The 18,468-nt window shown below is 36.4% G+C and overlaps 1 protein-coding gene across 2 annotated transcripts; it reads right to left on the bottom strand.

Moving 5' to 3' along the window:
* Nucleotides 1-328: 328 nt before the first annotated feature.
* Nucleotides 329-18,235, bottom strand: mapk14a (mitogen-activated protein kinase 14a). Of its 2 annotated transcripts, none has more exons than XM_023956557.2 (12): nt 17,831-18,235; nt 15,499-15,628; nt 15,325-15,383; nt 10,961-11,072; nt 9,321-9,350; nt 9,034-9,081; nt 8,805-8,919; nt 8,645-8,716; nt 7,259-7,338; nt 5,945-6,023; nt 5,652-5,825; nt 329-1,373 (listed from the first exon to the last, which is right to left on the bottom strand). In XM_023956557.2, the coding sequence occupies exons 1-12, from the start codon at nt 17,947-17,949 to the stop codon at nt 1,309-1,311; spliced, it is 1,083 nt and encodes a 360-aa protein (XP_023812325.1). In that variant the 5' UTR covers nt 17,950-18,235; the 3' UTR covers nt 329-1,308. The 2 variants fall into 2 exon arrangements, with proteins under 2 accessions (XP_023812325.1, XP_004070460.1); XM_004070412.5 differs by lacking the exon at nt 7,259-7,338 and adding an exon at nt 7,707-7,786 and having other exon boundaries at nt 17,831-18,222.
* Nucleotides 18,236-18,468: the final 233 nt, after the last annotated feature.

Below are 18,468 nucleotides of genomic sequence, written 5' to 3'. Positions count from 1 at the left end.
TTTATTTTATCTTATGCATTGTTTGCATCACAAGCTAAAAGAGTAGACTAAAAAATATTAATTATTTCCAACGTTATTTTTTTCTTATATCTTATGAGTCAAAGGCAGAGTTTCATGCAAGACTCAATTCATTTATGTTACCAAAAAAAGCCTATTTTGCATGAATACATAAGTTGAGAATGAAGGCACCTGGAACGACCAAGTCATTTCAATACAACTTACTTTATTTTACCAAAGTCACTGTTCATTAAAAAAATACCAGCGTGCATTACTTTGTTATACCAAATAATACAAGCAGGGATTATTTCACAAATAAGGAGACACCCAATAAATCTCTTAGTCTTTATTTTTGTTACAGGACTGAAGATTTTTGCAGTTGTCTTACAGGACTGGAAAAAAATGGATCCTTATAAATACCACCCTCACATACTATAAATAGAAATTCCTCTTTTACACAGATCAGGAGTATGGTTATTTCCGTTGGTTATAACAATACTGAAAACTCTGTAAACCAACACGAGTTAAACATTTTCATTTCCAAGCTTATGGTCATTTCATTATAACCATGGTCTTAAAAAAAAATACGGCATATCGTTTCTTTTGCTTGTCACAGAGAAAAGGGGCTCTGACCTTTTTGTATCCAGCAAGTCATTCACAGAAAATCTAATCTTCTAACCTTTAAAAAAAATAGATTTAAATAAATAAATGTTTTAGGTCAACAGTTGTGCACTTATAGCCGGAAACGGCAAAGAAAAGGTTTTTACTGCATTTTTCTAATTTCTAAAACAATAGAACCCATAAATCTACATCTGCATTAAATGAACATTTTTAAAGTGATTATTTTTTATTTAAAATATTACCAACTGTGTGTGTGTGACAGATTTGGTTGAGAAGGGGGCGAACAAGCTTATTTCTAAAGCTAAAGCTTATTCATCCATTACACGACGGGAACAGGAAGTAGCACATCTACAGGTCAATAAGTTTCAGCATCTCAGTGTCACAGTGATAAGTTCTCAAAGTCTAAATGTTAAAAATATTTCAGGAATATAAACTTATTTTAGACTTTGGCAAAAAATGTGACATTTCCATGCATAAGACCATCAACATTAGTGGTTCTTAAATAAGAAAAATGATAGCTCTTATAGGATTTGCTGTATTTATATTCATCACATCACATTTCATCACATTTAAATCACTGATAGCCTCCTCTGAAAGTACAAAGACTAAAAAATATGATAAAGTTTGGCGTATGCCTGAAAGTTTAACATTTAATGCACATGTCACGTTTAAAGTAGTTTGCTCATCTCATCACTCCATGTCGTCCTCGTTAAAGACAGGCGGCTCAAAGCTGCACAGCTCCTCATAGGTTAATCCTACAATAAAAAAGAAAATATTTTAGTAATAAACATGTGATTACCGGTAAATGTATACGGTACAGACCAAAAGTGTGGACACACCTTCTCATTCAAATGAATGGGAAGGTGTGTCCAAACTTTTGGTCTGTACTGTACATACACATATATCACACACATACATATATATATACATATATATACACACATACACACATACACACATACATACATACATACATACATACATACATACATATATATACATATATATACATATATATACACACACACACACACAATTGTTTTTCAAGCTTTATTATGCCACGGCCCACTATTACATAAATCCAAAGGATTGTGCTGATGTAAGAGGCTAATGTTTTGAGAGGTTTTTCCATCCCTAAATATAAATGTCTTCAATGTAGACCAAGTTTTTCACAAGTAAAAAAAAACCTCAGTTTTAGATTATTAGTTTACCAAAAATAATAACTCAGGATAAGTCTGTTGTAATCAAAGACCGTTTCACCAGCATTTAAAAAGGCAATCAAGCTTTTATATAGAAGGAAGACTATGAAGATGTTGAGATTTTTCACACATTTGGGGAGATATGGTCATTTATTTCTCTTCAGTCTTCACAGAATGCTTTGACTGGGTAAAAATATACAGCATACAGATCAGCCTGTGTTGTTAGAAAGGACATGCCTTTACGGGAGTAAGAGGAACTCATTGAACTGAAACAAGATTGTGGTTTAAAGCTAAACTTTGCTGATCCTCCTTTGGACAGCTGTTGATTGACTGTTGCCAATGAGTTCCCCATTTTGGTCTAGAAATCTATTTCGACATTTTCCATGACATATTTGTGTAATCCGACCAGTACAAGCCTGACTGTAATCAAACTAAAAACAGTGAGAGGCTGAGGAAGAGATTTGTTTGTGTCTTCCTTCCATTCCTACCAGTATATCAGCTTTTATCTAAACAGGTCCAAGTTTTCCACTAAGTTGGTGTAAATAAGTTAGTTTTGTGGTGATGTAAGAGGCATATGTGCAGCAGACACAAAAACTCATTCCTAAAATTTGTTCATTTTAAATTTGCCAAAACGTGCTGGAAATATATAACAAAAGCTGAACAATTAAAAGAAACCTTTCTTTATAAAATGCTAAATAAACCTACAATCTTCAAAATATTAAATTTCATATCAGCTTTGGAGATAGAGACAATAATAATGTTGCAATGAGCTTTCTTACTGGGTGATAACACTGACATTATTATTAATCTGTCCTTGTTATGATTTACACTACGTTATTATACCATGGTCCAGGTGAATACTCGATTCTAAACCATAGTTTATTCTGTAAAGTAAAAACATTTTTGGCTGATGGGTGTGGATTAAAAACTGATAATCCACAGTGATACCTGCACACCTAAAAAAGAAGTTCCGGTCCCATATTTTAAATGTTCCATATCACTGCACATATTTAATCTATCGTGAGCATCAGCATAGATATCACTTTCCTTTGCCGCTACAGCCGGCTAGACGGCACGTAATTAGTCCGCTTTTTGTTAAAAAAAGTTACCTCAGCCAAAAAACAACACGAAAAATTGTTTAAAAACTGATTGAACATTTGTTTCTTTTGTAAGTAATCATGATATAAGGGGGATAATGGCCTGCGAAGTGTCTAATACAGGGATGGCGAACACGCGGCTCTCGGCCAATAGGCATGCGGCTCTTTGCGTCTCATCATATTTTCTACATACTGTGCCCCATTTCATAGTTTTTCCCTCTTAAACCACACTCAAATCCATCAGAGGGTATTAAAAATAAATGATACATAATAATAAAAGTAATTTGGCAGTGTGTGTGTTTTGATGCTGCTCCCGACACACAAATGACCACCAGTCATTTGCGCGGGTTGCGACCAATGCCATTTTCATGGTGAAAATGGAGAAATTCAGAGTATAAAGATAAACACAGGACATTTCTGGAAGAATGGGAAGATTCTTACTTTTTTACTGAATGGAATGGCAAGTCACTATGTTTATTATTATGAGCTTTGGGAAGCAGTAAAATACTTCATGGCAGAAAAGAACAAAACGTATCCCGGGGAAAATTCAAAACCCTTCCTGATCTGACACAAATTGTCTCCTTTATTAACATGTTGAAGCTTTTCTAAGTGCACATTCAAAACGACAATCTGTTTCACTTTCCTGCTTTGCGGAGCTCACAGCAGAAGGCTGCAATCAAAATGAATAAAGCGCAGAACGTGACACTGCTTGTGCAACTGGACGGAAACTTTACTTTGTGGTTTGAGGACCTGCAGCAGAAACGACTGCAGATCACTTTTCTCATCGATCCTTTAATGCAGACTGACTGCCTGAGATCTCCGCTTGTCACTGATGAGGCAGCGAGTGAACCAGAGATGATTGAGCTGAAATCTCTTTTCAAAAAAGGTCCCGTTACGTTTTGGAGAACTGTGCCAACGAAGAAAAAAACCCGTGTGTAAAAGAGCTGCTCTCAAGCTGTTGTCGACGTTCTCCTCATTATATGTCTGCCAGTCCCTGTTTATTACCTTGAAACACATGAAATCAAAGCATCGGTCTGTTCTGACTGACACTCACGTAAAGGAACTGCTCAGAGAGGCTACAACTGAATATAAACCTGATCTGCAGAGGATTACTAGAAACAAGAGATGCCAGAAGTCCCACTGAGATCATCATCCATCACTGCAGCAAGGTAAGAAATTCTGAAATGTAGTTTGGAAAAGACACCTGACTGAGCATGCTTGTGTGAATATTTTAATGTTCCATCAATTATCAGTTTTTCATGCAAATAGTCAATCTTTAGTTTTTAAATAAAAAAGAAAAAGAAAAGTTATAAAAGTATTTTTTTTACTGAAGGTTCAAATTAAATTTATGCTACACTCATCTGAAATGTAATGTATTTAATCTGTTTATTGTGAATATGAATTACTCAGACACCAGAAGGATGCTCTGTCCAGATGTTTGTGTATTTGTTGGTGTAAGGGTCATTGAAAGAGGAATGTCGATAAGATATAAAGAATTACCAGTTAAATACTTTTGGATGAACGGTGAAATATTCCGTTTTTACAACCGTAAATCTGACTTCAGAGGAGTCCGTGCCTCACCAGCCATCAACCTCACTGCATGTCACTGAGTTGTTGTGTGTGTCAGAGAGAGGCAGAGAAAAGAGTGAGATAGAGAGAGAGTGTGTGTGTGTGTATATGAGATGAGAGAGAGGTGCCTGTGTCTGTGGACGGGGTGTCTGACCTCCAGGGTAGTTGCTGGTTACTTTCTGGATCCTTGATGTTGTATTGTAGGGAGAGGAGAGCGTTATGGACAATAATATGGCTTTAATTGCGCGTTTGTGTGTGTACGTCTTGGCAGGTCAGTGTGTGCTGTGACTCTTCGACTCTGACAGTTAAAAACTTTGGCTCTTGGTGTCAAACTTGTTCGCCACCCCTGGTCTTTTATCAAATGAACGCACTCAACTTTGCATCAGATGGTTCAGGCTTCCACTGCGTGCATTCATTTCTGATAATGCACACTTCATCGTCCATTAACCCTTACTTAAATAGTACTCAATATTACTTTAACCACTAAATAACATGCAACACCCATAAATAAAGAATTAATGTCACTTTTAAATCCATGTCATGTAATTAAATTTATGGTAAACTTATACATTACGTGTAATCAGATTACATAAGAAATAATCAAACTACAGTCAAAGTAATTAGAACACTAAGATCAGATTTAATCAGCTTATATTTTAGTTAGCAGATTAAATTCAAAGTAAGGTTTGATGAATCTGCATATCGCTGTAATCCGATTATAACATAAATAAACCGTTATATAATTTCTACTAGTTTGTTGGTTGTAGTGCTTCATCTGGCTTGATGACAATCACCGTGATTTATCTGAAGTCTGTGGGACTAGGTTATGTTAACAGTGACTTGTTATGGCTTTGGGGAATCTAACTTCAAGATGTGGAAAAAAAACAGGATCATATTAATCATTTCACTGGCAGGTGGGATCAGTTGAAACATAGATAAAATATATTTAAGCAAATTGGATGAGAGGATCTTTAGTGTCACACTGTTTCATCCTCAAACATGTAAACGCAAACATTTATCCATTTTTATAGTTACAACAGTTTTAACCATTTAATGTCCTTATAAATATATATTTTTAAAGTTTTTTTTCTTTGGGGATTTCTAGAGCAGAAAATCTAACAATAGTTCTGGGTTTATGAGTTGACAAATTCAAAGCAATATGTCTTACGTTTCCACTCCTTAATATTGAGATCCCGGCTCTCAAAGCTCTGGTCATAAGGCTCAGCTTCCGGCTCATCATCTGGATCATGGTACTGGGCAAAGTAGGGGTGCTCCAGGGCCTCGGCTGCTGTTATTCTTCTGTCTGTATCCAGAACCAACATTTTCTCCAAGAGGTCGACAGCTTTATCAAAAATGAAAATGGAAAAAAAAAGGAAATGTAAACCAAAATAGTGACCAGTACATAAATAAATATAAGTTTAAGTAAATAGTCTGTTTTGTTCCAATGTAAACTTGTCTTACCAAGCGGGTTAGCACCGATGAATACATCCGCAAAGTTTCTCTTGGCCATGTGAGGCAAAGAGCTGATGTAGGTCCTGGCCTGGAAAATATGACAACACAGAACCATTAATGAAGACAAACTTAAAGGTTTATGCCATTTGACTTCTTTTCCAATAAAGAACTAAACTATCACCCACATTTCTCCAGCACTGCTATACTTCTGACTGCAAGTCAGGAACAAAAAGGCTGTTAAAATTATCGTGCGTAACAATAATGAGTTCAATTTATACTGAAGGAAAATTGTCCTTCATTGTTCTACTACAATCCTCCTCGTCTTCCTCTTTGACTAACATAAAATGGTTAATTGCTCCAAAATGTGTGAGGTTAAATGTTTATTTAAAAATGCATTTTGATGTTCCAATATTCCATGAGTTTTGTTGGTGTTTTTAACTTCTTTTTGTGGTACTTTTCTGATGATGGAAGACAGATATTGAGAAAATTACATGTAAAATTGCATTTCTGTGTATTTCTTTATTCTAATTGTTGTGAATGAGGTGCAGACAAAAATGCAGTTTCCAAAAGAGCTTATTTGTGACGCTGATAATATGCTGGGTGGGCTACAAGCCCCCTACCCCAACACCTCAGCAATTGCTGTTAGATTTTCCTCAAAGTACAAACTTGTTTTTTTTATTTATTTATCTATTTTTTTTCCAGACAGCACTTTCTACTTCTGTTTGGTAAAACAGGAACTTTTGTAAAAAATTAATTATTGAGCAAGGAGTTTTCTTTTATCAGAAAAGAAGTAAAATCATTTATTGTAATTTGGACTTAAATGGGAATAGGAAATGATACTCCGCTCTCATGGAAAGAGAAGCATGCAGTTTACTTTCAACAATTGAAAACTATTTAACAGGCTGTAATCTATATACATTTACAAAAATGTCAAACCAATAGGACCTTATGTTACAAAAAGCACATAAAATGTTACAAAGACATGAAGCATAACGCAAAGTAGAGGTGAAAAGAATATCTAGTTATCCGACTGTAGTCACAAGCAAAAAAAAAAAGGAAGTCCCAAACAAACCCCACCAATTTATATAGCCTATAAAAGTTTTGTTAGCAAAAATATTGTAGACAACATCCATATTAGTGTTTTATTAGTGAATAGCAGGGAAGGTGAGGAGTGCATAAGTGCACAGGAGTACATTGTGTTCAAAATGGACTTTAACGCCAAGATCCTCAATGGTGATCACAGCAAATAAATGCTGAACTGTGCAGAATGTCGAACCTTACTTCTTCACCCAGTTGCTCTATCTATGTGGGAGTCGCGCTCACCTCGTGGCTGGGCATCCTGCTTATTAGAGCTGCTGGGGGAGTTCCTGTCAGACGCATTATCTGCTGAAGCTGGTTTATATCTTTGAGGCTTGTGTCAAGGGGAGTATAGCGACAGAGCAGAGCTGGATAAGATGATTTTTTTTTCCTCAAGCTAACCTTGTGTGTCTGCATGTGCACTGCTGAAAAGCAAGCTCCGATCGTCAGACTTTATGTGGCAGAGAAGGGCGACAAACAGACAAATCAAGAAGAGGGCAGGACAAAGGACAACAGTTGTGTCACAACAACGTCGTAGCAAACACTTAATTCACTCCTTTAAAAGAGGAGAACAAAGCAAGTCTTCAAAATGCAAGCCTGAAGGTTGGAAACATGCTTGAAGTGAGAAAGCAGCCAATCAAACGGTTGCACAGCACATCGACAGATCAGAAAATCCTTGCATTTGTGGACTCACAGACTCTGAAGATATTTTCATCAAGAGCTCTGGCCCTGGAGTTCCGACGAGCATCATGATTAACTTCAACTGATCAATGTCTACAAGCACATGTTCAAGGAAGACCACACGGCATGGAGGAACATTTCCTTCTGAAAGGTGCATCACCTAGACAGCATTTGGGATATTTTGCCATTTTTCACTTAGACTTCACTCTTGCCCGAAGACTCTTTTGAGAACGTCTTAAGCCAGCTTTCTTAAAAATCAACAAGAAAAAGCTTACAGCTTGTTTGAAAGTAAAAAAAAAAAACACCAGCTACTCCAAGAATGGAGAGTTTGCAACAGTGCTAAAATAGAGCAGATGTGTGGCAATAATGTACACCGACACAGTAGAAGAGTAAACATCCCTGAAGATAGTCAAGCTGGAGAGGAGTGTAAACTTGTATGTAGTAGCCTAACAGGAATGCATTCACCCCAGGCCCTTTCATTATTAAGGAGAAGAGCAGGTTTTCCTGTGACTCTAAGGATCTTCTACTGTTCTTTGCGGACAGCAGAAATCAGTTACAGAACAGTAACAACAGAGCTTTAGTGTGTCAAAATATTTATCACACCTGTTTTCCACTGTGCACTGATACAAATGTCTAACCAACCTGCCAATCAAGTAAGAGAAAATGAATCAAGGGTTATGGCAATCTAAGCATCAGAGTGTGGAAAATAAAAAACATTTCTGGTGACATTTCATGACACAAGCAAACTAGGCTGCCTTTAACATGTTATCCAGGTTTAGTCAACAAAAAAAAATATTTCCTTCCATTTCTAAAGCTCATTTTTACCTCCAGCAGTCCTCAATCAAGTCCGAACATTCTTTTATGTACAGAGGGGCAGCTGTGAGTCACTTTTGGACATTAGAATCATGAACAGAGATGGCATCCAGCTTTGCACTCTCATTTCAAGGATACGGTCTGTGCCAGGAAACAGAGTTCGTCCAGTTAGAAGTTCTGCCATTATACACCCGACTGACCAAATATCCACTGAAAAAACAAAGAAGCAACACAACCATTACAATCTGTTGACAAAAATCTTCTTCTTAGAAACACTAAGGCCTTTTTGAACACATACCTGTCATGTTGTAGTGCATCCAGTTCAACATGATCTCTGGGGCTCGGTACCAGCGGGTGGCTACATAGCCAGTCATCTCGTCGTCGGTGAGCCGTGCCAAACCAAAGTCCAAAATCTGAGTGAGACATCAGAGTTAAAAATTACAGTTTTGGCTACTAAAGATGTTGGTTATCTCTCCGGTTTGAGGAAGTGTTGCTGAAAGTAAAAAATAAAAAAACAATCCACTGACCTTCAGCTCACAGTCCTCATTTACTGCCAAGTTACTGGGTTTTAAATCCTGTGGAGAGGAAACGAATTAAAGTCATAGGCACTGACAGATAATCAGCCCTCTTTCTTAAAAACTAAAAAAAGGTAATTCCCTCAACTGGAATAAAAAAAAACAGAAAAACTTTATCTTAGTTTATGTACAAGCTTGACTAAGAAGCGTTTCTTGTGGGAGACATCCATCAAGCTGGACATTTTTGTCCCTACACTGGCCATAAAGACATTAGTAATTAACTCAGTGTCAGCACTTACTCTGTGAATGATGTCTGCTGAGTGGATGTACTGCAGAGAAGCACAGATTTGGATGTCAGTATTTATTGAGAAAAACATTAGAACACATCTAACACAAAACCCAATTAGATTAAGAAAATCACATATTCAAACCATTTTTTGATAAATCCAATCCAGACAGCTCCAAGAAAAGTTTGCCAAGCTTATTTCTACAGGCTGGATAAAAAAATGGACACCTCTCTAAAATCTGTCCACTCCTTTCAAAAGAAAAACTCCTGCCTAAGGATTTGATCAAGCCCATTTTACCATTTTTTAAATCTTCAGGAATATAATAATAATAATAATAATACATTTTATTTAGAATGCGCTTTATATTTTGGGTAAAATCTCAAATCGCTACAATGAAGGCAGGAATTACAATATAAAAGCCATTGAAGCTTGAAAAGTAGTTCTAATATTGAGGCTTTGTAAACTGAAACAACTGAGTAGCATTTTAATGCATCAGCGTTCATTTATTCGTTTTAAATGTTCCAGATTGGAGAGCAGCCGTCTGCTTGGCTGACAACATAAGGGTTAGGTAAGAGGTCTGCAACCCGACCATCCGGAGCCACATGCAGCTCTTTGGAGAAAAATGCTAACAAATAATCTGAACAAATACTATGTTTGTTACTTATGTTTTGTCATTTTTTATTTTTAAACTGAGGTGATCTTTCATGAGTTTTTTTATTTTTTTATTTACTACTAGTGACATTACTCTAAATCCAGAGGCATCGAAATTTTTTACCATTCCTCCAAAACACACACAAGTGAGACAACTTAATAAAATGATGGTAAAAGGGTTAATTATTAGAATAAGTTTAAATTCATTATTACCTTATGTTTAGTTGATGTTCAGAGGCAAAGTTCTTAAAGTATAATTGCAAGTAAATCTGCTGCAGCAGAGGATCTTAATTGACAAGATGTATTTTATTTTGAAAGTAACTTGTGTGTGCTGCAGTTAAAAGTAATATAATAAAAATGAAAACACCTTTTCACTTCAATTTTTGTAAAAATCCATGACGCCTGAATTTGTTTTGAAAATCTATAGGAAACTGGACCAAATAGCTCTTTTAGTATTAAAGGTTGCAGATCTATGGGTTAGAAGAAATGTAGCAAAACTACTTGATAAGCTTTCTGAATACTTTGGCTCGTTAGTTTGAAAAGTTAGCTAATAAATAAACACAACTAACACATAAACGTGAAGACAGGCAATAAAAAAACATTTTCTTCCACATTTTCATTGGATTTTTTACCCTGGATTCATAAGATTTAAAGCAGAGGGGAAATATTTTTGATCAATTTGTGGGATTACAATAAGATTACTTCCTCAAAGGTAGTTGAAGAAGGTATGTTGTGTATCAACTTAATACAACAAAGATTTCTGTCAGTTCCTGCATATGAAAATATTATCTAAATGTTCATCTGTGCCCACTTTTAAGGAAGTTGTTAGACACTTTTCAATTGCTGGTGTTAAAATATGTACAAACATGTCACTATTTGGCTTCTATAGACAAATACAAGCAAAAATAAAAAGTCAAGAAGATATTTGAAAATGTATCTTCTTATCCAAATGTATACACATTAATAAGCAAAGATATTTTTGACCAAAGGAAAAACCTTACTTTTAATCCTCGGAGGATCTGATATATGAGGAACTGCACATGGTCGTCTGTGAGTTTCTGACATTTCACGATGTTGTTGAGATCTGCCCCCATAAGGTGATTAACAAAATACCTGTTAAAACAGAAAACTAGTGTCAGAAAAACAGACATTTTGCAAAAACGTTTGAATTTTATTTCAAAAACATTGTAAGCCTAATTGTTTTAATAGATGACTCAGTTTTCTAATTTCAACTAGTTATGCAGATACTCTGTCACTTTTATTTCCTTCTAGAGACACTGAAAGGCCGATAAACACCTTAGAAATAAGTTGAATGGTAGAGACTCAGTGGAAAATTCCATTCTAATCCCAGGGCAGTTTGAATTGCCTGGAGAGCACTTGCAGTCAATGGCAGAGCAGGAAACTAAAAGAGCAGCCTGGTAGTGCTCCTCTGTCCGCCTGCAGCTCAATAAATTCCTACTTCATGAATACTATTCTATTCCCACACAGTACCAGCCGTGTAAAAATAGCACCTGGTCATGCTGAATTTTTAAGCAACGGAGAGGGACACAGACATGCTTCACAGATCAGCCAACCTGGGGGGAAAAAGTGCCTATATAGTAACGGTTCCCTCTCTTTTATAGAAACTGGGGAGGATGTTTGAAATTTATTTTTAGATCTTGGGTCATATGGATGGGGTTTTTTTTCCATCATACTACTCTTCAGACCAAGTTTGTGTCTAGATAACTCTATACATGTGACCTATAGCAGGTAGGGTCCACACAGCTAACCAGAACCTCCAACAACAAGCAGTGCATTTGCTTTTGGATGACTGACTTTCAGCATTTTAATGCACAGGTATGTTCCTGGTGATACATTCAAATCACCAGAACTGCTGGATAAAAATATTAAAAAACATACTCCCACAGAATATATATACAAGCGTTTTTCCTAGATTACCCACAGACATAAGATAGTTTCTCACATCATGAAGAAGTTATTAGCTTAAAAACCTCAATATAGTGTCATGCCGTGTTTAAAGCATTTTATATCTGTAGCTCACAGGAGTAAAATAACAAAAAAACTCTTCAGATTGTGCACAACATTGTCCTCAGGTGCAGATAGTAAGCATTAGGTAACTGTCATCATTGCCTAAAGAGGAGAAATCTTTCAGTTTTGCTTTCCGTTTTGTACAAAACTAAGAGATTTCATTTAGAAGAAAAATGTCACAGAACTTGTAAAATATGTTTGAGATGAATAGATCAATAAAGATCTGGTCACATAATTGCATGATGAAGTCCAACTTCAATCATTTTTTAACCTATTGTAAAAGCGTTCCCAGTGGTCTTTTAATGAGGCTTATGCTATTTTTAGCCAAAAATCAAAAAGCCCGTGTCATTTTCGGAGACATAGTTTCTGCAGAGCAGCAGGAGTTCATTAGAAATTCCCCTTTGATTTGTGGGCAAGAGAACTGGCAAGGAGCAGCCCCGCCCCCAATTACCATCATCCATCAGTTTACCTGCTCTACCGCTAGCTTACAGCCCATCACAACACCAACCTAACATTACAACATTATAAATTGGCGAGCAAAATTGCAGCTATCCAGCCGTACAGCCTGGAACCAGATGCCAGCTCAGAGAGGAAAATGAAAAAGGATCTAGTCAACTAAAGGTGGATGCATCAGAATGGAGCGGAGCAGAGAGCTTGTGCCCTGCCGACTGTAGCTTCTACGACACACCTACAACATTTTTCAAGTGTTTTTTTTTCTCTGCTCCTGACTCACAGAGATTTGTATAAAGAAATACTAAGAAATCCCATTTTAAGCTTACTTTTCTTCATACATGTCCTTCATCATGACAAAAATGTCACAAGAACATGTTAAAAACACCACAAACCCGATTTTTATCAGAGTGGATCTTGAAAAGTGTTGTTCCTTCTGGTAAATTGAATACTTGCCGTATGCTGTCATCACCATGCATGGTCACATGACCAGTTTTACCAGACAGCTGCTCCTTAAATCAAGAAGTGTTATGAAGCTAATTAGCCGGGAGTCTGACGAACTATCTGTGAATCCATGTGGTCAGTCTAACTTTCAACACAGACATAAAGCATGGATCTGAGAGTAATGAAGGTATAGCAGGTTTTTTGTGTGTGTGTGTGTGTGTGTGTGGGTGTGTGTGTGTGTGTGTGTCCCAATCTGGGAAGGGTTAACAACAAAGATCAGATCAAAGATCAGCCACGTTATTGTCAGTTTAGAATTGTATTTAAAAACAAACAACTTTTCTATTGGATATCAATTTTCCAAAAAATAAAGTACCGGTATTGTAAAATTTCTTGTTTTATTCAAACTAAAGAAGAAAAAAACAAAATCTTGCTTTACTGTAATCTCAATTCCATTCTTATTTTTATGAAGGCTATCCATATCAAAATGCTGCATCCCCACATAGGAATAGGTAACAGTTATATGTTAGACTTCTTTTTTTATAGCCTAAAGTTGTTGGGTTTTTTGTACCAGATATGAAGGTTCCACCGGCATTTCCTTAAGTTCATTTTTAGTTTCATTTATCTTTTTCCAACTGTGCAAAAATTGATCAAAAAGAAATAGAAAAAAAGAACGCAGATGTTCCTTTGAAAGAAGAATTGCTGGTCGGAAGCAGGGGAAAGACTATCAGCGAGCTGCTCTGCACATGAGCACCAGCTGTCATGTCAGAGACCTTTTCCACACTTGGCATCACAGTGAGCCTTAGGTCATCTATGACACTTTGGAGAGGCTTTACTCACGTTTACTTCTTAAGATGCCTTCCCACATAAACACACCGCCTGAAGCTGCCCCCTTTCACACGTCTAAGTCACGATAACATGAGATGTCCTCTTAAGGCTGCTTTATAGCAAAATCTGTTTAACTGAATGTATATTACTTATGGGTGGAAAGCAGCAAAGAGGCAACAAGAAACAGAAAAATTAGCATAAAGATAATTGCGCAAATCTAAAATTTCCTTTTCAGTTATGGACGCTTCCCTCTTCACCCACTTCCTATAAGGGAAAGTTTTACACTAACAGAACAGAATCCTCTTATCTGCTGCTGCAGCACACAGATTATCCTCAGACCCGTTCACACACTGCAAAACTCAACTTTACCAAGTATATTTGAATCATTTCTAGGAAATAACATTCAGTAATGTTTCATTTAAGACAATAACTTAAAAGGTAAACATTTTATTAAAACAGAATTACTTGTTTTACAAGTTAGAAATTATAAATCTAGAATTTTTTCCCCTGAAATAAGAAAATAAAATAATTACATTAATATATAATAATAATGTTTTCATCAGAAAATAAATCAGCTACTAACACATTGACAAAAACAAGTCATTCTATATCAGAAATAATGTTTCATATTAAAGCCATTCTTTCAGAGAATTACTTGGTAAGATTTTGAGCTTTTGCATCTATTCACAAACACAACCTGCAGCTCTGCAGTACCCTGAGATAACAATCAAAGCAGTCAACTCTGCGATAGCCCAGATAAGATGCATTGAAGGCTGGAGCCGAGTGCAGAGGCAGAGAGACATCATAACCCAAATGCTTTGGAGAGGGGGAAAATAAATAATTTTTGTTATATCACCAGTCTTGATGTTTTTTTGCCTTCTTTGACTAATAAGTCTATGTTGGGGGATCATCTCAAAACTAAAGCAATGGCAGTTCAGATTGAAGTGACAAACCGTGTCAACAAAACAAATTCCTGGGGAAAGCCTGATCGCCCAACAAGTACTAAATATTTACAAAAACCCTTAATTATTAAATTATTTGGATAAAATTAAATAACCGTAACCGTGTCAAAGCACATATCTTCAGAACAGTGAGTACTACAGACGTGTGTAAATACTGAATGGGAGTGGCTTTGTGCATTCAGCTGAGACCGATTTTTCTGCCAGATATGCACTAAAGTCAAGTCTGGTATTTGAACTCTTGAAGAGAAGCAGTCTGATCCTTCACACATTAAAACAGAGAAGTTGATTATTGTTTTCCTGTTTTCCGTCCTATTTTGAGCGTTCAACACACACAAAAATATCTACAAGTAGCAGTGAAGCTACACAAAGCTTTCACAGAGCAAGAATTCAGTCAGCATAAGGAAGGAAGTTGGTGATGAAACAGCACTTGTCGAAGACAGAGTGTGAGTTAAAAACAAACCAAACCGACAAAGAAAATACAGAGCGTTAGAGTGTTTAGTCTGATGGCTCGATTCCTTTTATTTTCCAGGCACGGTTAGAGATGTCCGCTTGTGAGAAACCCAAGGCTGTTTAATCTTCCACACTTGTAGCTACAGTGAGCCAAAAGGACAGAAAGGAAACTTTGACACTAAAGTAAACGAACAAAGTTAACTTACACGTCCGTGAATTCCTTTAGAGAAGTGGCAGGGGTGAAGACATCCAAGAGCCCAATAACCTGACACACAAAAAGATGGAAATTAAGTTTCAATAAGCTACAGATTGGATTTTGAAAAGCATGTTTCAGAAAAGTACAACACATTTTTTTTGCAAACAAAGAAAATTCCACTTACATTTTCATGCTTCATGTGTTTGAGCAGGCGCAGCTCTCTGTAGGTTCTCTTGGCATGGATGATGGACTGAAATGGTCGAGAAAGCTTTTTCACAGCAACCTTTAAACCCGTCTTTGTATCGTAGGCCGAACTGTTAAAGACAGAAAAGAACCATCAGGTGTTGTAGGAAGAGGTGCCTCATTGGCAGACTTTAGAGGACTGTCAAGCAAATTCCATTCAAGAATTTAGGACAACATCACAAAGAGTAGACTGAAGCTGAGCAGAGCCATCAGACAGTTGAATCCCAGACATGAGCTGCATTCCTCGCGTCAAATCACTCCTGAACCAGAGACAACAATACCAATAAGGAGAAACAGAACAGGACTGTTGCTCAAAACCAAAAAGTCCTCTTCTTAGATCAATTTTTCCATTTTATTTGGACATCAAGATCCCGGAGAAACAAAATTAAAGTAGCTTGAAGTCTAATATGAAGCTTCCATAGATGGTGAGGATTAGAGGAGCTATGAGATCTGCTGATGTTGGTCTTCTGTGTTTCTAAAGTCCACAGTCAATGCAGAAACAACCAAGAGATGCAAATTTTTCTTTCCAGCAAGACTTGGCACCTGCCCAAAACCTAAAACCTGGTTGAGTGACCATGATGTAACTGTTCTTCTTTGGTCAAAAAACTGGCCTGACCTGTAGAAAATGTACAGGCTGTTATCAACTGGAAAACAAGAGGGACCAGACCCAAGAATGCAGATGAGCTAAAAGCAACTATTAAAGCAACTATTTAGACATTGGTTACAACAATTCAATGCTTCAAGCAACAGCGCATTAATGCAGCAAATCATGCAAAAGGAGATCCAGCCAAGTATTAAGTAAATAAACAGGAAAATAATTTAAAGAAGTCTAACATGTGTACTGAAAACATCCTTTTTGATTGGTTTAATAATAACTTAAGTGGTCAAATGTATTCTGACTGTATAAAGTACGTAGTACAGTCATGTTAAAAAGGAACTGCCTAAATAATGTGACTTAGAATGTTTGTGTCTTCAGCAAACATGACGTGGCAGAATCCTTTTTGCAGAAGTAATGATGCATGAACCAAACATGGCAAACTTTATGAGAAGCTTTCCATTGACACAATATTCCACCTACATATGCATGCTATAAATCAGCCAATTTAGGGAATGGACTGCAGTTGTAATTAAAAGAAACCTTTACTTTTCTGTATGCATTAAGCAATTACACACAACATTATGAATATATATGGCAATGTGCTGTTTGAGTTCAACATTTAAACTAATCTGACCAGCAACAGATTGTCCCACTGCCTAGCAACAACACAGCTGTTTGCTTCCATTTGCAAAACAAACATCTGCTCATTAAACCCAGTGAACCTCTGCCTTTGCCATCACGATAACACAGGAACCACCCATTTAATTACTGAATCAATTAAAAAACAAATCCACCTAAATATAAAAAAAAATATTTATTAATATGTCTAATTATCCTAAGTTTGATTAGTTATTGTATGAATGTATAACTGCTGATTGTATTGTTTTTGTGTATTATTTCTATTTGATTGCTTGAAATAAACCCTTTCAAATCAAATCAAAAATCAAATTAAAAGCTGGTTCTCGTAACAGAATCCACAACTGTAAAGACGTATCATAAAAAGGCAAAAAAAAATATTTAAATACATAAAAATAAGACCTTTTCCATTACCGTAAATATAAAAATGCGAGAGTTGATGATTTTCTTATAGATTACACACAACTGTTACAATCTGCACAAAAAATAAAAATTCTGCCAAGTGGAATTTGTATTTTTAAAAATCATCAAATGTATTAATAAATCTAGTGCTAATTATTTTATTTTTTTTGCAATATAGCTATTTATTTACTACATGAAATAAGGTTTGAGGTCACTATAAACTCCTAAAAATAAAATGGAATAATAGGACATGGGCTATATTTTCACTTCCAAGGTTCTCTGTAATGAAATCATAAAATATATTAATAATACCTAAGAACCCGTGCTGCTGAACTCAGTCTCTGGTCAACTTCAACTAGGCAAAGTTGTTTAGAATATAGTTTTGGACTGGTCTTCATGTAAATCAATGATGTGACAACTTAACCAATGCATTTTGTATTGCTAGTTTATTTTTTTTCTACTTAAAAAAAAAAGTTTTCTTGTTCAAAGACACACCGAGGCTCCACCTTGTTAGCCCACAGTCTGAACAAGCTAATCCAACTTTAGCCTCAGCAGTTAAGGCCTCGTTTAAATGAATGGAGGCGAAGTTAGGCGAGTACACCCAGTACGTAACTAACTTGAAGTTAGAGTTACTCACCAAACCGATCCGTAAGCCCCAGAGCCCACCGGGGACAGGTTTTGGTACCGATCCGGGACTTCCCATATTGTCTTGTTGACCTCCTGTCGGTAAAAATTGGGTCTTTCTTTCTGCGACATTCCTGCAGAAACAACTGCCCCGACCTCACCAACCGACCGACTTTCTGCTCTAAAGTAGCTGCTCCGAGCCCTAAACTTTTCCTTCAGTCAGGTGAGTGAAGTAAGCCGCAAACTATAAACTATAAGTAAAAGTTATCTCAATGCAACCTAAACAACAACAAAAAAACAAATTTCGCTTTCGAAAAAGTTGCAGAATCACCGTCTGCAGTGAACACACTTGGGTCCCGCTTGGTCTTCCTTTAGTTTAAGGACAGCTCCCGAGATTTTCTTCTCTTCTCGCGAGATTAACTTCAACTAAAAAATTCTGCTTATAACGGCATGTCATAATCATTTCTGCCACTAGGGAGCGGATTTGGTTTTGCCCTCACGTTGAGATGTATTGAAATGGCAGACTAATTAAAAAATTAAATAAATCATATTTATGAAGAATATGGTCAAAATGGTGCATTAAAAGAAAACAAAAGTTATACTATATGCTAAAGGCCATGATTAAATATATTTGGCACATTAAAATTGGCA

Source organism: Oryzias latipes, chromosome 7 (genome assembly GCF_053564925.1).
Source record: "Oryzias latipes strain Hd-rR chromosome 7, Olatipes_Hd-rR_3.1".
NCBI classification, from domain to species: domain Eukaryota; kingdom Metazoa; phylum Chordata; class Actinopteri; order Beloniformes; family Adrianichthyidae; genus Oryzias; species Oryzias latipes.
This window is presented reverse-complemented; position numbering and strand designations above follow the sequence as displayed.